Below are 23,307 nucleotides of genomic sequence, written 5' to 3'. Positions count from 1 at the left end.
TGGAACACAGGCCCTTCGGGGGTAGAGAGAAAAGAGAAGGTAACCGAAGACCCTCAGCGGGGACAACATGTTCTGCGACTCCTGGAAGTAATCAGGGGGAGAAGCCAAAGCGTGGATTAACAGTCACACACAGATTTCACTGGTCACGTCCAGGAGATCCGACTGGTTGAAGGGGATCCAGAAACAGGACTTGGCCCCACTGAGAGTGGAGTCAGTTCCAAGGGCTCTCTGCTTTGAGTTTTTTCTTTAAACTTTAAATAAGATAGATTTCCTCCCTAGAATCAGATCGGCAGTGTAACCATCCCACAACACCGAAAGCACTCTTGGTGCTTTATGGAAAGCACAGGAGGTCAGGGTTCCCTCTGCCACAAACAGGGCCCCACGGGGAGCTACCAGGTGCCCAAGGCCAGGCCTAGAGAAATGTCTGCTGTCTCCTTCCAGAAGGTCCCCAGCAATGTTCCCTGCTCTTCTGGTCCCCTCGTCATGCAGAGTTTCAGGAAGTGAGAAAATCATGCTCCCCTCTGTCTATACAGAGTATATCGTAATTACCTACCGAGTTAGGCCTGGAATGACAACATGCTCAGATGTTCTCTCATTCCTTCTTTTCCAATGACTCATTTTTAAGTATAAGATGTTAGAACTTTGAAATTTCTCCGCCTATAGCGTAAGTATATGATTCATACATTCTTTTGATTGCAGAAAATGGTTCAGTTCCAGCTCGTTTGGTTTAACCTCTGCTCTGATGTCTTCAAAATGTACATCTACTTCAGCCCTGCAGTAATGGGACTCTGTCACCTGAACTGATGCCATCAGAGACGTGGTTTACTCAGAGGCGGATTTAACAGCGGGTGCACCGAGCACGTGCCCTGGGCCCCAACTTCTGAAGGGCCCCGCAAAACCCCAACTTTATACTTTTTTCTAATGGCACCAAGTTGGGTTTCATATGTGCAATTTTAACATTAAGAGTACATAGTATTTTTTATTTATTTAAAAATATGGTTAACATGGATTTTTATTTTCTCTCTCTCTCTCTCTCTCTCTCTTTTGGTATTTTTCTGAAGTTGGAAACGGGGAAGCAGTCAGACAGACTCCTGCATGCATCCGACCGGGATCCACCCGGCACGCCCACCAGGGGGCGATGCTCTGCCCATCTGGGGCGTTGCTCTGTTGCAACCAAGGCCATTCTAGCACCTGAGGCAAAGACCATGGAGCCATCCTCAGTGCCCGGGCCAACCGCCTCGGCTGCTGGAGGGGAAGAGAGAGACAGAGAGGAAGAAGAGGGGGAGGGGTGGAGAAGCAGATGGGCACCTCTCCTGTGTGCCCTGGCCGGGAATCAAACCCGGGACTCCTGCAAGCCAGGCTGATGCTCTACCACTGAGCCAACCGGCCAGGGCCTCTCTCTCTTTTTTTTAAGGGGCCCAATATTTTCTTTTGCGCCTGGGGCCTCAACCAAGCTTACTCCTCCTCTGGATTTACTACACATTTTAAGATTAATGCTTTCTGAGGACAGTGACAACGGTTTCTTATAAGAGCCATGAGGGAGGCTACTCCCCCATAGCAACCAGCTGCAATGAGTATTTTACTTCTGAGATCCTTCCACGGGGCATCTGTGACACAGGTTGACTTGACCACATGGTTGAAAGTGGAAACAGTATTTTTAGTTGCTGTAGTTTTTTTCTTTCTTTCTTTCTTTTTTTGCTTAGGCTACTCTAATAAAATCTAATGCCATTTGAATAAATAAATGGGTAGATAGATAGATAAAAGGCATGGCAACTGTGCTGTCCGGGCTAACAGTTCCAGATGCCTGCGGGCTTCACTTGAACGTAGTCCCACCCCAACCTCAGCACCAAGTGCCTTCCAAGCTGGTAAAGCCTCTGAGAATGAGGATTAAAGCCTCCCAAAAAGAGCTTTCTGTCAGACAGTCACTGGCATGGAGCGGTCACAGGTTTAAGCGTCCTTGCTTGTTGGGGTCAAACATTTGTCTTCAGTAAAATAAAGGCACTGGATGACTTTCTAAAAATAAATGCCAGAAATGTGCTCTGTGGCTTCAGGATTCTCCAGTGGGTGGGTGGAGGTATCGACTAAATTAGGATACAGATAGCAATTGGGTAAACTTCAGCAAAATGCTCTCTACAGTCATCTTGACTTGGCAAGGTCATGTTGAAAAAAGAGGCTAGGTTGAATTAAATTATTCCACTGAGGAAAAGAGTGAATAATTAGTGCCAAATTATTTGCGTAGTGGAAAGTTCTACATTTTCGGAAGATGAGAAAGGTTCCTAAGAAGCTCATCAGCATATTTCATTGCTATTTTCTCCCTGAAATTTATAATTTGTGATTTTTTTATTCCAGTCTCTAACAGTTTATATCAAATGGGGAAAGTGAACACCTATTTAGTCACGTGTCAGAAAATCAGGACTATTGAACAGTTCTGAATACAAGAACAGCAAGACGCCTGGACAATGGATTGTATCCATTAAGCACAGCAGAGGAAAATACGAGCTGAATCAAAATGACTTACCACTTAGCAACAGCATTAACATCTGTAAGCTCATCCTGAGTCACAAAAAAGTAGGCCCAGAAGCTTGAAAAAACACAGATCTACCAAGTTTTTAAAAGAGGCAAAGACTGAAATAAAAATGTTAAAACAAATGTTAAAACTGCCTTTAAAAATATCTTCATAAGTACACATAGGTGAAATCTGGAGTATTAGAAACTTACACAGATAAGTTAGACACACACACACAAAAAAATAGGTAGAGGAATATTTGGCAAACACAAACCCACATAAATCAGCTGTTCCAGATGACACGTCCTCGGGGAGCTAAAGATTTTGACTAATATGCTTACTGAACACTGGTGCAGTCAAGATGAATAATTAGTTCTGAAAAATTACCTTGCACACAGGGGGATGTTAGAAGATTGGAAAGCGACCAGCCACATGTGATTGTGATACAGAAAGGAAGCAGAGGGAAAGAGTAGTGAAAAATTAGAGCAGGATACGTGAAATTGCTGGTTTAACCAATTGTGGAATAAACGTTAGGGAAACAAAATTAGAGGGTTCAGAATACCAGGGATGAACGAACAAAGAACAATGTGCATTTCCATTGCCACAGATGAGCTTATCACATTATTTTAAAGACTCGAATGCTCATGATGGTAGTTCAGAACCTAAAGTGACAGGGAGGGGGGCATTGAGCTGAACGTGCAGTGTCTTGGGAAATATTTTATTTTCACTTTTCGTCCAAAGATTCAAAAGGGGGGCTGAAAATGGACAGAAATCACAAACAAACGTGGCGTCAAGCCCAGCTGTGACAGGTGTTTCAGGGGGTGTCTTAACGATCCATCATCACATCGGCCCGACTCAAGCCCCTGACGAATGACCTGGGACAGGGTGCCACAAGATTTATGGATGTCACTCAGATGGGATGTGCCACAGGAGATGTGAGATATGAGGAAGAAAAAAGAAAAAACAATGTTAGACACAGACACACCTGCAATTAGAGCGAACCCACCAAAAACAGATATGAACAAGCTAGAGAAATTCAGAAAGCCATGCAATTTAGGGATGAGAAAAGTAAATATATGAATTCACACTGAGTAAGATCGGGGGTGATGTGGAGAGAAAGATCACTGGTATTTGAGATTCCCATTCAAAACTATATTCAGGACCACGTGACCCATTGTGATTTAAAAAAAAATTTATTACTAAATGAGAGGCGGGGAAGCAGAGAGACAGACTCCTGCCTGTGCCCTGACTGGGATCCACTGGGCAAGCCTCTCACCGGGCGATGCTCTGCCCATCTGGGGCCACTGCTCCATTGCTCAGCAACCAAGCTATTTTAGCACCTGAGGGGAGGCCATGGAGCCATCCTCAGTGCCCGGGACCAATTTTGCCCAAACCATTTGAGCCATGGCTGTGGGAGGGGGAGAGGGGGAGAAGAAGGGGGAGAGAGAGAGAGAGAGAGAGAGAGAGAGAGAGAGAGAGAGAAGGGGGAAGGGTGGAAAAGCAGATGGTCACTTCTCCTGTGTGCCCTGACTGAGAATCAAACCCAGGACTTTCACATGCTGGACCGACGCTCTATCACTGAGCCAACTGGCCAGGGCTCTTATGCAGGTAAAAATCCTTTCCCAATCCTCCTCCAGGAATAAAACAGCAGAGGTAAGAGCATGCGTAGCGGGACCTCCCCCCCTCCCACGCCACCCCCCAGCCCCACCTGGCCTGCCTAGCCTGCCTAGGTGCCAGCTCCCTGCTCACGGGCCTCCCTGTCATCAACAGGAATCCTGGGCTGCAGGAATCCATTCCCCCTTTACAGATGACACCACTGAGGCCTCGGGAGGCCAAACCCACATGAGAGGCAGAGCTAGGGTCAGGTCTACGGTTTGCAAACAGGACAGCCTGATGCACAAGTCCCAATTTCAGAGGCCCTCCCGGCTCCCTCCCTCGGTTCCGTTAGGTTTGGTTTCTGCTTCCACGCTGCCTCCTCAAAGAGGCCTTCCCGTGAAAATAAACCAGATGAGGAGACGCTGTTTTATTTCATACCCCTCATTTCTATCCGCCATACTACATCTGCTTGTTATTGCCCGCTCATTAGCACATCGCTTATTGCAGAACCCTCAGAGCCTAGGACATGCCTGGTGTTTCATAGGTACTCAGTATTTGTTATTAATTATACACTTCCGAGCAATGAGTGCTTTCTTTTCAGTACGCAAGTGTAAACGTAATTCAACTACCGGTGGGTTGCCTAGTTTGGAAAAAATCACTCTTATGCAACAAAACACTAAACAGAGAATTAATAACTCAGAAGCAGGAAAAGTCCTGCTGGATTTTTCTTCTACCAAACAAAGCAGGCACCATGTTTATGTAAAGTAACTGGTTGTTTGTTTTTATCAACAGAAAGTCCCTGCCTTTGTTAGATGTTAAATAAAAAATCTGAAGGAGAACCAAATCACTGGACTTCTTTGCGATTCACATGCCTCAACCCAGCCCTGTCAATCACACCAAGAAAGCGAGAGGACTATGGGCACAGAAATCAACTGTAAAGTGGAAGTCAGTCACTCTGATGCGTTCTTTAGTGATATAAGCAACTGAAGGGCACATTACAGAACCAAACTGAACACATTTCCCACAGGATAACCCAAAGTCCCTATGTTGTAATTGAAGAAACAGTGCCTCAGTTATAGGAAAGACGGCTTTTCTCAGTCTCCTTCATCCTGCCTTGTCCTATATTTGAGTCCTAGACACCGTTCCTGGCAAGTCGTTATTTGGACTTAAGAGTCCCTGAAGCTGACTATATGTGTTCGGGGGCTTTTAATGGAGAATCAGCACCTCTCAGATGTTTAATCATTCTTTTTTCTTTAAATTCAGTACGAGGAGGGGAGGCAGAGACAGACTTCTACATGCACCCTGACCGGTATCTACCTGGCAAGCCCACTAGGGGGAGATGCTCTGCCCACCTGGGGCGTTGCTCCGTTGCTCAGCAATCAAACTCTTTTTGGCACTTAAAGCAGAGGCCATGGAGCCATCCTCAGCACCCAGGGCCAACTCGCTCCAATCCAGCCATGGCTGCGAGGGTGGGGGTGAGGGGTGGGGGTTGGGAAGGAGGGAAAGAGAGAGAGAGAGAGAGAGAGAGAGAGAGAGACAGGGAGAGACAGAGAGAGAGAAAGAGAGGGAGGGGTGGAGAAGCAGATGGGCGATTCTCCTGACCAGGAATCGAACCCAGGACATCTACATGCCAGACCAATGTTCTACCACTGAGCCAACCATCCAGGGATTTAATCATTCTTTTGTGATGTGAAAAGGAATTATAATTCCTTGATGAGAATAGGCCACTGTCGGACTATAACCCAAGAAGGCCAAAAAAGGGAAGAGCCTTCAGTCATCAGACACCAACACTACTGCCCAGCGCTACCTGGGTATTTTTTTTAGAGAGAAAATGAGAAAGGAAGTTGGCTTGTGGAGTAGCAAAGACAAAAAACAGTAAAATAGCTAACGCTAGTCAATCCCACCATGTGTCAGGCATGGCCCTGGTGCTGCATATGCATGGCCTCATTTACCGAACTCCCTGAGGCTGAGCTCAGAAGTGAAGGCAGCTACCCGAAGACACACACCTAATAAGTGACAGAGCCAGCGTCCGCCTGGCTCTGGCGTCCACACTCAGGACTCCGATGCTTCACGACCTACACATCCCTGGTGACACTGAAACTTCCACAGGGTTTCTGTCATGGGGGGTGCGGGGGGAGGCTTCTACTTTTGATGGTGCCAGGTGTTTTTCTATAAAAACTGCAGCAGCATTGGCAGAAAGGGTTATTCCAGATGCATTTACAACAGAACCCCTTTGATCCTCTTTAATCTATCATCAATTAGCTCATGAGGCCAAAAACATTTTTCGGTTGACCACTTTAAAGACGTCTTTGGGACCACTTGTAGTCTGCCTCCTTATGTCTACTTCAGTGGAAAAAATAATTGTACATGCTAGAAAGCTCCGTCTTCAGCATAATTTTAACTGGCCAGAGAAACTGCCCAAATAGTTCATCCAGAAAAGTTTCATCCGTAAAGCAATTCACTTTTCTGGTTCAGAATCCATCTCTATCCCCCAGCCTGGCCCTAGTGGACTGTAGAGGCTGGAGCAACCCGACACACACTCCAGCAATGCCATCTCCATGGCAACAAAGGGAGCTGCCGTGGAAAATGCCCTGGTTCTGGAATCAGGATGCTTGTGCTCAATGAATCTCATCAATAAGGTGGGAGTCGCTGCCTTAGCTGTGAGGTACACACAAAGTTATTTATCTTCACCACAGCCGCTTCCAGCGCTCACAATGCTCCCAGTGTACTAACTGCTTCGAGTGTACTATCTGTCCCTGTTACCCCATGAATTAGGTACTGACATTAAGAGCTGATTTAAAGATGAGAAACTTGAGGCCCCGCTGAGGTGAAGTGACTCGGCTAGCCCAGGTTACACAGCTGGGGAGCGATGCAGCAGGACCTGAACTCAGACCAGAAAGACTCCAGATGCCAGATTTTAAATCACAAGCTGAAGTTTGTAACTGCTTCATGACTGGGCTCTGCTCTGCCTCTCGGCTGCATCCTTTACATATGAAACCCTTGCACAGAGTGCAAATCCTTGGAATGCCATATTTGAATGTAAAGCTTCATAACTGTCAAATGACCCCAGGCTGCATTTGTACAAAATTGGGCAAGCAAGTCCCATGATAGGATTCTCTGAGCATGCCCAGATGGTTAGATACTCTCAGAGGACATTCAGTTACTAACAGGTGATGCACATGGTCACATGCATCATTGAATCACATCTATGCAATTGCTTTGCCCAAAGCTGTTAATTAAAAATTTTAACAACTCCAGTTTTATTGTTTCCTGAGGACACATTAAAATAATGAATGCATTACCATCGTTCCCTGGCAAAATGTCATGATTTACCCAGGTTCATAGACCTTGTTACTGTCAGGGTTAAATCATTTGGGCAAACTTCTATGCCTAGTTTGTTCTACAAAATGGGAAAACTGGGCTACATCATCTCCATGGCCTCCCTTGACTCTAGAAATCTACGGTTCTGGGACACACACTCCTCCAGCCAAAGAATGTGCTGGATTCAGCCTTTCTCTCAGATTGGGGAAGGGACGTGGAGTAGGGAAGAGAAAGGGAGTGGGAGCTGCAGTGCCAAGGTAGCAAGGAAAGGAACTGAGAGGCTGAGGAATGAAGAAGAGTGGGAGACAGAGTCAAGGGAGAAAGGGGGTGTGGTAGAGAAGGACCCACAGGTGTAACTGGAGCTGGGTGGGAGGCGTGGCCCCGTCCACTAACAAGTGGATCAGCCAGACTTCACCCCAAGGGGCTAGCTGCCCCTTTCTCAGCTCAGGTAAATCACTCACCTGCCTCTCCATGGAGAAGGAAAGGGAAAGGGGGGGAGGGGAGCGGAGGGAGGAACTACATGGTTTCAGCAATTCCATTTTCTTGACCTCAACCCATCCATGCTCTCTGTGGATGGATGAAGTTTAATTATTAGCAAAGTTAATTATTACCAAATTGAAGACTTTCTTACAGGATGCAGCATTATTTTACAGATCATCAAGAACGAAAAACACTGCGCATGTATGGTGCATTGATTCTAAGATATAGCCTGCTCTCAGAGGCTAAAAAGTATCTCAGAATTGATGAAATATGTTCTTAGAATTCTTTCTGTTACTAGAATCCATACTTTCAGGGTTTTCTTTGGGCAGGAACTTTGTTGAATGCTTTACATAATTTCCATGAGTACTGACAACAACCTGAGTGGATGTGCTATTGTCTCCATTCGTGTATGAGGAAAGCTCAGAGGTCTCAAGTCACCTGCCCAATGTTGCCTGCCGGCCGAGACTGCATAGGAACTCAAATCAGCCTGAATCTCTGGTGTGTGCCTTTAATCACCAGTCACCTCCAACCTTCCAGTGCTTAGGCCACTTGATTATGTCCTCAGGATGACAAAGGGACTTACTCGTTGTCTTGGGGCCCTGACCTCTCCCGTTCCCACTTTTCTGCATAGAGCTGCTACTGAAGGCCAAAGGTGGAGAAGGGGCCCCCGGTACTTAGTAGGCCCACAGAGCATCAGGAAGGAAGACTGTTCTAGCACTGGATATGCAAGAGTTAAACACAGAAGTGGGCTTAGAGGGGAACGAGGGTTCCACAGCCAGTCCCATAGGGAACTAAGAGAGTACGAAATGGGGGTGGAGGGCACACAGAGACACAGTGGTGTTTGGTGCTCATGCGGGAAGGGGTTCCCGGAAGACTGGTGACTGGATCTCAAGGCATGCGCGAGCCCTTCCAAGAATCTGACTGGAGACCTAGCAAGTATGAATTTATGATTGTGTCTCTTTTAAAACGAGGACTCCTTAAATTCTAAATACTTCCGCTTTCACAACCGTGGCCCATCCTGGCCCCACTCCTGGTGTGTATGAATGCAGGTGTGGTTAAAGGTGGAGGAAGCTGGCAGAGGGTGGGGTCCACGTGGGCCACACAGAGGAAGGGGTGATGGTCAGAAACGGGGAAAATGACTACAAGAAAAGATATCTGGTTCTTTGGCCTGCAAGTTTTCGTTGGCCTGAAGAAATGGGCCACTTCCGGCCCTACTCCTTCCAAGCCCAATCCCACGGACTGGCAGCAGGAAGTTCCTCCCATTGACTTTGAAGGGGTTGTGCTCTAGTGCCGAGGAGGACTGAGAGCCTGTTTTTCCACGGTGGGCTCCAAAGTGATGACACCCGTAAGGAACGTGGGGCACTGTAACAGGACTCTTAAGTACAATGTTCTCTTACTCTTTCAGAACATTATGTTTTATAGTAGATACACTAATGCAGTAATACATATGTATAATGTATAGAGAACAATACATATGACAGGCATATGGATGAATTTCTTTATTAATATAGGTCTGTGATTGAAAAACTTGAGCGATTATTGCCCCAGGGAAAAGACAGTCCTCCATTCTCTTTAAGTTCCCCTCTTAGAGCTTCTGGGTGACAAAGTCATCAAAACATTCATCTTGGTTAAACTTGGTTGAATTTCTAAGACTGTTCAATGTTTGGCTCTTGTCTCCTTTTAGATTTCCCTGGACTTGACAGTCAATTAAAATAACTGCTTTATTTTTCTGTTTTTCAGCGACTAGCTCAGTATTTTGAGTTTGCCAAAGCTATTATTATTCAAAATTTACTTCAAGAACTCCTTTGTGTCAATGGAGTGTGGAAGGGAGTGGGGTGGGGTGGAGACTTAAGAGAGATGGCAACCCATTGCAAAGTATAATTAAATTAGCTCATGATTCAAACAAACTGCTGAAAGAAAAGTTAGGAGACAATAGGGAAAATTTGAACTGACTACATATTTGATAAGAAATTATGTTTACTTGTTTTTGTTGTGATATTAGTATTATGGTTATATTTCTTAACAATCTACGCTTTACAGATAAATACCGAAACACTTGCAGGTGAAATATGTTTGAGATGTGCTTCAAAACAGTTCAAGGAGGATATAGATGAAACAAGATATCCATGAATTGTTACATATTAAAGATGGGTAATCAGGTATATAGGGCCCATTATACTCTTCTGCTTTTGAATTGAAGTTTTCATTATAAAAGTTAAATAAAAAGTCAACCAAACATGAAGCAGTCTGTGATCTCCTGGGTTTTGCCTTTTAGACCAGGAAGCAAACTGTTTGGGACGGAAGTTGCTTTACAGCCGGGTAAAAGAGAATCCACTGAATCCAAGGGACAAAAAGAAAACAAGACCATTAATGGGAGCATGATGCCCTGTGAACATCAAAGAACAACTGCAAAGGAACACTGTGATGAGTTAGATGTAAATGAATCATGAACATGCCGCTCCAATTCCCTTCCAAATACATTTGCAGATTTAAGGAAAAAGGACCTACGACACAAGTGCTAAACTGCCATCCTTTGAGACACGTGAAGAGAATCACTGAACCCAAATGGGCCCTGACTGTGCTCCCCAGACTGGGCCTCGCTCCTCTCTGTTGGAGTATGATTTCCCCACCTCACCCTCTTTCTCTGCAAACTCTACCTCCTTCCTTCCAGGTCCTCATCCAAACTCGACTTCAAATCCTCAAAACATCACACACACACACACACACACACACACACACACACACACACACACAATCTCGAGATTAGCAACATTATTTTTTCTTTTCAATTTTGATGAAAAAAAAAAAATTCTTTGAGACTCAACTTAGAAAGCATTTGCTGGCAAATCCCCAGAGCTCACCCTGTTGGTTTAAACTTGCGAAGTGCAGACGAAAAAGGGGCCCCATACCAAACCTGACAAGCTCAGGGGAGAGGCCTGCATGGTGAGCCCTAGGAGCTGAGAGACCTAAAGGAGCCACATAGGACGACGGTCTGAAATGAAAACTGTCTAACAGAGTGAGTCACGGTAGGCAGTCACTTCCTGTAGTTTCCGTAACAAAGGTCAGTCTTCCCCTTAACTCAGCCTGTCTACCACCATCTTTCTGCATCTAGGATATGATCTCCTTTTCCGGGCCCTTCAGCGGACACGCACGCACCTCAGCAGAGCAGGAGCCACAGAGCCCCTCATTGTCGTGTTCCCCGAACACCATCCCTATGTGCTGTTAATGCTGATAACTAACTGTCCTGTGCCCACCTATGTAAAAGAAGCGTGTGTCTCTTCATTTTACTTCCCCCGTCTCAGAGATCCCCCACCCCTGTTCTGCTCTCTCCCGCCTCCCCAATCTACCGTCAATAGATTCCACGTAACCTTCCTGCATCCCGTCCTTTGATCGTAATGTATAAAATGTGCTGTAACGCTGCTGTTCTCTGGAGCCTCTTCTCAATCTGTTGTGCTTTTGCTTCCTGGCAATTGTCATCAGTTTGGCTCAAATAAACTCATAGAAACCATCTATGGGTTTGGACACTTCTGGCGTCGACACAAGTATTGGGAGTTGTTAACACAGTGAAAATGAAGTGAGGAGGAAATGGGTGCTGAGGTGACCCCAGTGTTCCCTCCCTCCTCCCCTCCCTCCTCACTCACACGAAAATTCAACTGCAGCCATCTAGAGGCACCTTCTGTGGCTCTCTATTTAGTATAGGGTTGTTTAAAGGGATGCTTCCCTAGGTGATGTAGTCCATGACCCAACCCCTGGCCCAAATCTACCTGAAGTCGGCAGGGAGAAAATAAAGTTGCTCAGGTTCGGCCTTGACCTAGATGAGGGGAAACGGAGAAGGTGGACCAGGGCCGAAGGAGTGATCTGTAAAGTTAAAGTGAGCCATCTTCCCACGGAAGTCTGGAAGGCTCAGCTGGCAGGGTGGGGGTAGTGCAGCTCTCTGGTCCGTGAGCCCCAGAGCGAGCATTCTGGCTGCATAACGACAGTGCAGTGTGTCAGAGGTGCACTGTGCAAGTTGGTCTGAGAAAGTTCTGCAAGGAAGAGGGTAGTTAGACTTGTGGGCCGGAGACACTGGGTCGGTGTCCCACATCTTTGATTTCTGGACAAACCCCACTTCCCGAGAAGGACACACAGGAGGTTGCCTCCTAACTCCTGTGCTCTTGGCAGTTTGTCCAGGAGAACATGTTCTTGTGAAGACCTAAATGATTCAAGTTGCAAAATCAGAGTCATTCATCTTAATTTTCCGGGCATGAAACTCCCGTCGGAATAAACTGTTCCCACTTAGAACTTTTATCTCTGCAGGGGTCAGGGACTAGAGTAACTTTGCTCTCCAGATCCTGGCACGAATACTGTTCATAGCGATGACATTTACAAACCAGAAATATTTGAATGTAATCTAGAAAGACGGCCAGCATTTCCTGACTATCTGCAGAGACACACAACAATGGCAGGAGCATTCATTTCAGGGGCTCGCCACCCTTCAGAGACCCTGCCCAGCGGACGCTTAGGTGTGTTCGCTCATTTGATCTTCACAACACTGTCTGAGGAAGGTACCACTGTTATTTTCATTTTGCAGATTTGGAACACGAGGCAAGAGAGATCAAGTAGCTGGCTCAAGCTCACACAGCTAATCCGAGGCAGGTTCCTGCGTTTAACCCCGAGTCTGGAGCCCCCACTTCTGACGGCTCAGCTGCTCTGCCACAGACAGTGTCTCTGGGAAGAAAGCTGAAGTAGAAGATTTTTGTTTCAGAAGGTTTGATTTAAAGCCCAAGCATCTGCATTTTAAAAACCAAACCCAGCCCTCAGCTCTCATGCGGGTTGTCCTCAGAACCCAAGCTGCTCTGAGGACTTCACCCAAAAGTGTTGTCATATGTGGGGCTGCAAATAGGCCCAGGAAGATGAGAAGGCGGTGTCCGTGCTCATGCCTGTGAGTGAAAGTCTATTTCCTAAATCCGCTTTGGGGTTTAGAAAATTGAGAGTTTGTGGGAGTCAGGGGTCCGGGCTTGTAGGGGAAGAGAGCATTGCCCTTCATCCTACGGCATGCTCTTTGTAGCCTCCAGAACAATCCCAGACTCCCTGCGCCCTGACCTGTGGAGGCGGGCTGCACACCAAATACTCTGGTTGTAAGCTCCTCCTGTGGAATCCACTCTGCTGGGTCATGGCAACAGGAGGCAAGGGGCATGTGTAATGAAGGAGCTGCCAGAGTCATCAGCTATGGGCCCTTCAAGGCTAAAGCTGGATTAGACAAGGTGTTTTTCTTTTATTTTGTGTTCAGTTGAATGTGAATACCTTAAGTCATTATATATATATTCAGGAGTAGCCAAGAGTAGATTTACAGTTGTGAGTAGGTAGAACAGAGTTCATTCTTGTATTATTACTTATTAATTTTGTATTAATTACTATTATTTACCGACTTTTGCCCACCCCTGTATCTACTGTGTTCTCTGCAGTTAGTGGACCAGAGTTCACCACTTTCTTCTGTATTACAAATATTAATCGACTTATGACCTATGCAACTTATGACCATTCGACTTTACGACCACAATTGCTAGCCACGGCTGCTCCGCGTCTGGCAGCGCAAGCGTTGCCCAGCTGGGCGTACGACAGTGCGGACCAGCTTCCGGCAGCACTACCATCTCCGCGTGCACCATTTCAACTGTTATCCCAGACTCGGTACAGCAATTTGTGTTTTGTGTCTTGGATATTTTTCATTAAACCTCTCCCAAGATGTCTACCAAGAGGAAATTGTCTTTGCAAATATTAAACCAGTTGTACTGATAATGCAGTGTTTTACTTAAACCTGACGAATGTAAAAATAAGAAACAAAATGGTGTAGAGATGATACAAATGGCATAAAATGAACAAAGAAAATTATGACATATAACAATAATAAAAGAAAATTATGATAAAATATGACTTAAAGATTTTTATAACATCATTTCACAGTACTGTACGTATAGCCTACTCAACTTACGACCAAATCATGCTATAACTGGTCTGTCTGAACCAATCGTGGTCGTAAGTCGAGCAGTAGCTGTATATCCAAATGATTCACATGTTTAAATTGCTCCTGCCTAGTTCCTGTATCATTTGAGTTTAAGACCCCCTGGGTCACATGCTCAATTTGACTCCATTTAATGGATTAGCTCCAGCTTTTTCCTGAGGGGGTGGGTGTGGACCCAGAGAGTCCCACTTAGATGAAGCAGCAGGAGGAAGACAGGCCCCCCAGAGCCTTCCTGGAGAGCCCACCCAGCGTCGCCCGCCTCCAGGAGCCCAGCAGCCCACGGTCATGAGAGTAGGATCTCTTCATCTCAGGGCCGTGCAGCCACCACTGGTATTCTCTCCCAAGAATGCCAGACAGACCCAGAAGTCCCACTCAATGCTCTCAATTGCCATTTTCTAAAGCTTTAGTGACAACCACAGCCACCTTGCTACCTGTTTGCCTGTGGTATTTACCTTGCCTAAAATGCTTTCTCTTTCCATTCTTGATTTTACCTAATTCCTCTCTGATTACTTCAAAATCCAGCTCAAACCTCTCACTTTTCTAGAAGCTTTCCCTGGCTACTTTCACTGAAATGGACAGTCTCCACTGCTTCTCAACTTACTCCCTTCTCTTCTTTTTAAAAACTTGCTCTCTTATACCTTGGGTCACCGTTTATATTTCTTACGTGTATTCATTCTATCTTCTCCATTAGACTGACAATTCCTTGAGGGGGAGTACTGTGCCTCATTTCTTCCAGTTGTATTCCTTACAATGCCTGCCACAGTGCCTGAAATGTGTCCTTCATTCACTGGTGAGTTCATTACCCGCAGTAGCATCAGGTAACTGCACAGACTCCTCCCTCAGAGCATTCCCAGCAACTAAAAGATTCCCAGAAAGTTCTACCAAATTAGTTTGGGCACAGTGTCTTGGAAGTTTCCTGGCACCAGCTTCCTGGATTACTTCAGAGTTTGGGAAGAATGGCTTGCTTACGTCCACTCAGTGATTCAATGAAAGAGTTGCCTTTGATTCATGAACTTGTAGGAAAAAAAAACTGTTAAGCCGGTCTGAGAGCCTTCCTTCAAATAGGCTATAAAACTGAAAGCAACTCAACGGACAGGTTCCTCAGTAGCACCTGCAGTGAGTTAAATGGTGACCCCCCCAAAAAGATAGGTCCACCGGGAACTGTGATGTGACTTTATTTGGAAAAAAGGGTTCTTCCAGATGCAATTAAGCTAAAAATCTCAAGATGTGATCATCCTGAATTATTCAGATAGGCCTTAAATCCAACAACAGACGTCCTTATAAGAAGAGAAGACAGAGACAGAACTGGAGAGGACACAGGAGAAGGTGATGTGAAGCCCGAGGCGGAGATTGGAGTTACACGGCCACAAGCTGAGAAGCCCGGGAAACCACTAGAAACAGGAAGAGGCAGGGTAGGGTTCCTTCCCTAAAGCCTTCACAGGAACCGTGGTCCTATTGACACCTTGATTTCAAGCTTATGGCCTCCAGAACTATGAGAAAACAAACTTCTATGGTTTTAGGCCACTAAAAGTGGGGTAACTTGTTACAGCAGCCGTAGGAAACTAATACAGTAATTAACAAAGACAGTAGGTGGGAAAGGGCAATGGGAGGAGCATTGGCACTAGCTTTCAGAGACACCACTGCAGCACTCATCAAGACAAGAAAGGGAACTTTTCATAATCCTCGTGAGTTCTGCCATTGCATGTTTTTTCTAGAAAAGAGACCACAATCTCATTATTATCCCAGAGGTGCTCACTATTCAGGCTTGAGCCAGATACTTTCTCTTTGAACCTTCTTATCTAAAGTGTAGTGGGTTACATTCCATTAAGGGAGGACCAGATCACCCTAAAATGTAGAGTTCTCAAAATGAAAGGCTTGCCTCCAAGGACCTAGGTAATCTGTTATTTCCTCTAATAATCAAGCATTTATTGAGCATCTACTGTGCTGGACAAGTTGGTCAGTCTGGCTAATTACAGAAGAGGCCCTGGTTATCACTCAGATTCACAGGGATGGGGCATCTCTATCTAAATATGACCAGCCAAGTGTTTCAAGTCTGGGTTCTACAAATTCTTTTTAGAGTCCCTCTGTTCATTTGCCCACGGACTCTAATTTACATGTAAGCTAACCCTTGTTATTCGGACCAGTCTAGTTAATAAGGAGAAATACATTTTTGTAAATACTCCAAACACCAAGGCACACACAGCAGCAACTTTTTTATATGACTGCTGAAGCTGTTGACATCTATCAGCAATCCTCTTTCAAAGCTTATTAACGAAAGGAGCCAGAAAAATATCAATGTCGAGGTTGGGGGACATTAGTCATATCCTCTTATAAAACAGACATAGGTTGTGTAGAAAGATGTCTTTATTTTTTAGAGACATGTAATGAAACAGAGTTGAAATGTTATAATAACTGCACATTACTCCAAACCACTTCAATAAGGAATAAATAAATGAGGCAAAGGTGGCAAAAAATGTAAATCCTTAATTTTAGGCAATGGGGATATATGGGTGGTCACTACCCAGTTCTTCCTGCTTTCCCATCTGTTTGACAATGACCAAAAAGAAAAACAAAAGAGATACATATTTTACATCTAGGGCTCTCTTTCCCCTACTCTGATACTGTATGTGCTTTCAGGTACAGAGTCCAACTGTCTCAAAAAGGGGTGATTTCTGTTTGCAATGAGGAATGCCCGAGAGTGGCTGCCGAGCATACAGGCTCCATTCTGAGGCTCTATTTATGGAAGGAAGAGAAGACTCATCTATTGAGAAAAAGCAGAGTAGAAAGAAAGAAAGAGAGAGGGGGGGGAGAAAGAAAGGAAGGAAGGAAGGAAGGAAGGAAGGAAGGAAGGAAGGAAGGAAGGAAGGAAGGAAGGAAGGGAGGGAGGAAGAAAGAGAAAGAGAGAGAGAGAGAGAGAGAGAGAGAGAAAGAAAGAAAGAAAGAAAGAAAGAAAGAGAGAGAGAAAGAAAGAAAGAAAAAAGAAAGAAAAAAGAAAAAAGCATTATTGGCACAAAAGGAGAGAAAAAACGCCTTGTTGGGAAAGCACCGCATCAGTAAGATGGTTTCTCTGTGAAGTCACAGACAGCTAAGCATTGCTTTAAACTGCTGGCAGGGTGATTTGTCCAAGTGCATTCAGTGTATGTGGAATTCATTCCAATAAGCAGACATGGGGGGGGGCAGCTGACTCAGGTCCCACCCCCAATACAGCCGGCACACCAACCCAGGCAGCACGATTAGAGGGGGACTCACAGTTCTGAGTACAGGAAGTGCAGGTTGCCCACATTGTCAATGTAGTTGGCAGGGCTGAGCCAAGGCAGGACCAGCAACAGAAGCGCCTTCATTTTCCAAGCAGTGTGCTGCTTTCTTCCTGGACACCTTCTCTGTCAGCTGCAGGGGCCCAGCCCAGCCCCTTTAAACAAACCTTGCCATGTCCCCACAGTCAGGAGATCATAAGAAATCTGACTTAGAGCCCTTCATTCAAGCCACGCTGATAAATATGTAATGGGCCTGGCAGAGGGCTGCACCCTCTGATTCTCAGATGGGTAAACAGGACAAGGAAGGGACCCACCATGGTTTGCGAGAGGGCTTAGGCAGAGAGCAGGCAGGCTGATGCCCCAGAAAGGGACCTGCCCCTCCTGCAGGATGCCGACTGGCTCTTGAGAAGCAGCTGGTACATTTACATCACTGGCCAGGAGCAGATGGGCTGGAAGCTAAACTGTGTTGGGAAAGGGCACGAGCATGGCATATTCAGACCCTGCGGGGTGAATGAGCAAATAACCAGAGCTGTCCTCCAGCTTGCTCGAGGAAGACGCTGTGAGAAATTAGCATCCTGGGGACACAGGCTGCAGATCTCAGCTCAAGGGGAGGCTTCTGATAGCGTGACAGAGCTATGATACACGAACCAACTGCACCTCTAAATGTAGGTTTAGAATATGAATTTGAGGCATTTTATCTCTCACTGTCCCGACTAAACCCAGATACGAGAGAAGTGAGGGCTTCCTTGCCTATTTTGGAAAATTATTCTCTTTGAGAAAAACAAAGAACCTTGATAGATATAAAGCTCTGTCCAAACAATGTACAGGCTTCTGTTGTGTGAGGGAAAAGGGCACTCCATTCCTCCGTCTTCCCTGAGTAACTGAAATAAGCCCTGCCCCTAGCTGTGGGACCCTGGGCATCTCATGGAAAGCTATGAGTCTCAGTCATCTCATCTTTGAAATGGAGCTTGGAATCCCTTATCTCAGGGGTCGGAAACCTACGGCTCGCAAGCCAGATGTGGCTCTTTTGATGGTTGCATCTGGCTCGCAGACAAATCTTTAATAAAAAAAATAATAACGTTAAAAATATAAAACATGGCCCTGGCTGGTTGGCTCAGCGGTAGAGCGTCGGCCTGGCGTGCGGGGGACCCGGGTTCGATTCCTAGCCAGGGCACACAGGAGAAGCACCCATTTGCTTCTCCACCCCCCCCCCTTCCTCTCTGTCTCTTCTCTTCCCCTCCTGCAGCCAAGACTCCATTGGAGCAAAGATGGCCCGGGCGCTGGGGATGGCTCTTTGGCCTCTGCCCCAGGCGCTAGAGTGGCTCTGGTCCCAGCAGAGCGACGCCCGGAGGGGCAGAGCATTGCCCCCTGGTGGGCGTGCGGGGTGGATCCCGGTCGGGCACATGCAGGAGTCTGTCTGACTGTCTCTCCCCGTTTCCAGCTTCAGAAAAATACAAAAAAATATATATATATAAAACATTCTCATGTACTGTATTATAATCCATTCATTTCCTACCACTCATGTTCATGGTTGCGGGTGGCTGGAGCCAATAACAGCTGTCTCCGAGACAACAAATTTTTATTGGATAATGCGTAATGTATACGGGTCGTTGTATGGCTCTCATGAAATTACATTTTAAAATATGTGGCGTTCATGGCTCTCTCAGCCAAAAAGGTTCCCAAACCCTGCCTTATCTGCTTGGTTCAGCAGAGCCTGGACCACACCCTCTCTTCCAGCTTTAAGGTCTGTGGCTCTAGATGGTACTATCAACTTAATAGTAGGATTACTTTGCAGGCCTAAGCCCTGGAATGCCACAGAAACCCCCAGGAGTCTTCTCCTTCTGCTCTATATTCAAGATTAAAATTCATTCTGCCAACTCAAGGCCTGAATCTTAATAGAAATGGCTCAAAGGGATAGTTCCAGTAATGACAACCAAGCATTCACAGCAACCTACACTTGGGAGGAAGAAGACCAGAGAAAAATCTATGGGATGAGACCAATTGCAAGTAGGAAGATCAACTGTAAGAAGTAGGAATTGGCATCAGAGATATACATTTACTTGAGGCAAGTTTAAAACAGATTAAATACAGTAGACCCTTAAAATGTACAGATTTAACTTCTACAGTTTAGATCCAAGATAAGCAACTTTAATAAAGCATGACATGTATTAATTTTGTTGAGGCCTTAATTTGAATTCCATTCCGTTTAAGTCTGGTATGCAAGAGTGAGTCAGAGCTGGCGAAGAGCAGTAAAAAGGATGTCAAGTTTGGTATTTAGATGCTGGAGTCAAACAGCCTTGTTTTGAACCTGAACTCTACCACATACTTGCTGTGTGACACTGAGCATGCTGTTTAACCTCTCTGAACCTCCATTTTCTCCTCAGTAAAAGAAAAACAATAATAATAGGGCCTAAGTCACACTGTTGTTATGAAGGTAGGATGAGATAATGCCTATGAAGAACAAAGGTCTCAGTGAGTGTTAGCTGTTGTTATATATATTGTTAATAATAATTACTAATAATAGGGAGTGAGGCTAGCTGGCAGCTAAGCACTTGTCTCCAAAAGGCTTTGTTATTCTCTTCCTGCCCTCTCTTTTCTCTTATACTATTAGGGACCTGACATCTGTGTTTCACAGAACGAAACATGCAGTTTCACCAAGTCCTGACTCATGCTCTATTGTATAGATCAGAACTCATAAGCAACATTGTGTGTCATAAAGCCTGTGGGTTTCACAGTGTACTGGCTTGCATTTCTGAAATCTTGAACATGTCAGGTTGCTTCTCAAACTCTCTGTGAAAATATAAGAATGCCTGCCCTTTCACTTCTTTGCATTTCAAAAGGATAAAATGTATTAATGGATACGAATGCAATATAAAAAATGAAGGTACTGTTTTTTTGTTGTTGCTTATGTCACTACTGCAAAAACTGCTGGATGCCTAGCCAATAGCTAATCTCCTTTTCTTCCTTAACAGAGCCCAGTTTTTTTCAAGGTCGTAATGCATGTAACCTCTCTCATAGATGGGCAGTCATGTAATATAATATTGGCCAATGAGGTATAAGCAGAAATGATCGGGTGAGGCACTCCAGAAAGTTCTTTAAGAGTGGAGTCTCAGTCTGCACATTGTATTTTGTCATTCCTGCTTTGTTCTTCCTACCTGGTTTTTTCTACCTGGAACTTGGATGTAAGGCTGGAGTTTGAGCAGCTATCCTAAGATCATTAGGTGACAAACTTGAGAATGCTAATCTGAAAAGCAGAATGACCCTGGATTCCTGATGGCATTATGACAACATCATAGACTTCCTAACTTTAGAATTTGTGTTAAATAAGAAAAAGAAAAAATAGTTAAACCAATATAAGCTGACTTCTATCAGATGTAATCCTAACTAATACAATTCCGTGGGGATAAAAATCCCACCTTTAAATAGTCATGGATTTCTCTGTAGTTTACTCACAAATAAATAGTCCTAACTCTAATTCTTGATACCAGGTTTTGCCTACGTCCTATTTACCCTTCAAATGTCATCTCAGATATCACCTATCACCTCTTATTTGTGTGTGTGTGTGTGTGTGTGTGTGTGTGTGTGTGTGTGTGTGTGTCTTTTCTCTTCACTGAACAGGGAACTCCATGAAAGATGGAGTTCTGCTGATCGTGTTCTCCATCATCCTCATCACAGTACCTGGAACATAGTAGATACTCAATAACTTATAATATAAAAAAGAATTCAATTTATTTAAAGAGTCAATTTTTTGGACAAACTTTCTCAATCAGAGACAAGTTAGCAGAACAGGACTTCAAACTTTAAGAGCCATGATAGGGGTTAAAGCATTTATACGGATGGATAATACCTGACCAGGAAGAAAGAAAAAAGGTAAGGAAGATTTCCGGGAAGGAGTGCCCAGGACAAGGTTGTTTCTTTAAAGAATTGCTTGGAGCATTATCTGATGGAAATTTAATTGTTCTTTTAAAAATGTAATGCAGAAAAATTGCCTTATTTATTCCATGCCCAGGAGAGCCAAACGAGCGGCTCTTAGCTAAGTAACGTCAGGAAAAACTGGGAACATGAAGGATACATGTTCAAGTTACAGTGGAGATGATGAGCCAGGCCTCAATAACCAACAAGACTAATTTACCCACCTTTCTAGATTAATAGTGCCCTAGACCTTCAGTTTGGCAGTAAAATCTTCCCTGTACTGTAAACAGCTGAGCCTGTGTTGTATTGAATGCACTATAGAACAGGGCCCAGATATAAGTAAAGGTCAAGAGAAGTTCCAGGGTAGCCTGACCAAGCAGTGGCACAGCAGATAGAGCATTGACCTGGGATCATTGGCTTGAACACAGGCTCACCAGCTTGAGGGCAGGGTTGCCAGTTTGAGCATGGAATCATAGACATGACCCCATGGTTGCTGGCTTGAAGCCCAAGGTTGCTGGTTTGAGCTTAAGGCTTGAGCAAGGGGTCACTGGCTTGGCTGGAGCCCACCGGTCCAGGCACATATGAGAAAGCAATCAATAAACAACTAAGGTGCCACAACTATGAGTTGATGCTTCTCATTTTTCTCCTTTCCTATTTGTCCCTGTCTGTCTCTCTATCACTAAAAAAATAAATACATAAAATAAAAGAGAAGTTCCAGGGTTAGGTCTTTGGAGAAGGAACTTCCAGGACAGTGGGTGCAAAGTTAATAGAGAAAACAACCCAGAGGGCCTTTAGTTAGCTGTGCCAGCTCCATCACATTTCCATTCTGGGCTGACTCCACAACATGGAACAAAGGTCTCTTTATGCATGCTAGCAAATACCTAAGAAGGGTCAGCTTTATTATTCTCCCATTTCATTATCTTCCATAAGAGAAAAACTAAAGGGTAAAATGACTTGTCCTACAAAACAATTCAATGTGCGTGTGTTTTCAATTTCTCTCTTTTACCTTTAAAATGTGATTTTCTCAGAGGTAGATATCATGGCTTGTATAGATTTTTCTGTCTTTTGGGGACTGGCCTATTGTGGATCTTGATAAATATTATAGATGCAGATGATGATATTACACAATTAAGAGGTAGCCTTGAGGCTAACGTTACTCCCACTCAGACTCCAGGAAGTTAAACCTTTGCTTCTTCCATACACCCCCTGATAGTCGGGGTCAAGAGAGATGCATGGAGTCGGTCCTCTGTTGCGCCCCATCTGTCTGCTGGCAATGTCCTCCAGTTAGGAAGGCTGCCATTTGACTTGGCCCATCACCCTCATGGGAATTCTTTGCCGCATGCCCATGTGATGGGCCTTCTGCAAGCATCTAAGAGGGCAGAAGGCAACAGAATTAGCCAGGAGATTCCAAGCATTAGTTTCCATGCCCAGATTTACTCCCCTAGAAGTCCTCTCTAGTCCGAAGTCAGAAACAGTTATCCCCGTAGCTGCTGGTCCAGCCAGTCACACGCACCCACAGTCTGACCTAAATGTTTCACTGAAGGATTTACATTCAACTAAGGACCTGAAGTAGTTAGATAACAATGTTTACATGTGACCCAGATCCTGGAGAAAACAGGCAGCATTTGTTTACAGATGAGATGCCACGGCCTGCACCCCTGCCTCCAGTGAACTGTTGGATTAGCGAGGTCCTAAGGACGGGCAGTAAACTGAGACCCTGGCTGGCGAGGAAAGCCTTTCTCTCCTTGGTGTCCTTTTTCTAGAGGGACAAATGGGAACATTCTAGATGTGATTATTTCTGCAAGAGCTCTGTGTTCCAGGAGCCAACTGAAATGAAACCCATTTCACAGGTAGATAAACCTAAGCATGTGGGTCCCTGGAAAGCTCAGGACTGAGCTCCGCTGGACTCACCCAAAGGAGCAAGTGGGTCCCCCTACTGGTCGCACGGAAGTTTCCAGCCAGAATTAATGTTAAGTTCTCCATACTGGGTAGACTCAGCCTCACCAGTTTCCATTCAAATAGTGCCATAATTTTTGGCACTATTTGAATATTTTTAAATTCGTTATATTTCAATCCTGAAACCAAGATGCAAAATTTATAAACAAAGCTGTCTTCTAGTATAAACATCTGACAACACCCCCTACAGGCAGCCACCATCCTGGAGGCCTCACAGAGAAATGTGAGGAAAACACTTGCCTCTGGGTTTTCCCAGTTCAAGGAATTCCAGAGATGGTAACTAT

General features: G+C 45.0%; 1 protein-coding gene across 3 annotated transcripts in view; it reads right to left on the bottom strand.

The window, feature by feature from the left end:
• The window catches only part of LNX1 (ligand of numb-protein X 1), a 180,323-nt gene that overhangs the window by 72,480 nt on the left and 84,536 nt on the right, over window positions 1-23,307 (bottom strand). The window contains exon 1 of one of the 3 annotated variants that reach the window (XM_066233593.1): window positions 17,151-17,504. The exons of the other annotated variants lie outside the window; for them this stretch is intronic. Coding sequence (XP_066089690.1) covers window positions 17,151-17,242 — 92 coding nt within the window. The 5' untranslated portion in view covers window positions 17,243-17,504. Of the gene's footprint in view, window positions 1-17,150; window positions 17,505-23,307 lie in introns of those variants that run through there. 3 annotated transcript variants of the gene reach the window in all.

The sequence above is a fragment of the Saccopteryx bilineata genome, chromosome 5 (assembly GCF_036850765.1).
Source record: "Saccopteryx bilineata isolate mSacBil1 chromosome 5, mSacBil1_pri_phased_curated, whole genome shotgun sequence".
Lineage (NCBI taxonomy): Eukaryota > Metazoa > Chordata > Mammalia > Chiroptera > Emballonuridae > Saccopteryx > Saccopteryx bilineata.
This window is presented reverse-complemented; position numbering and strand designations above follow the sequence as displayed.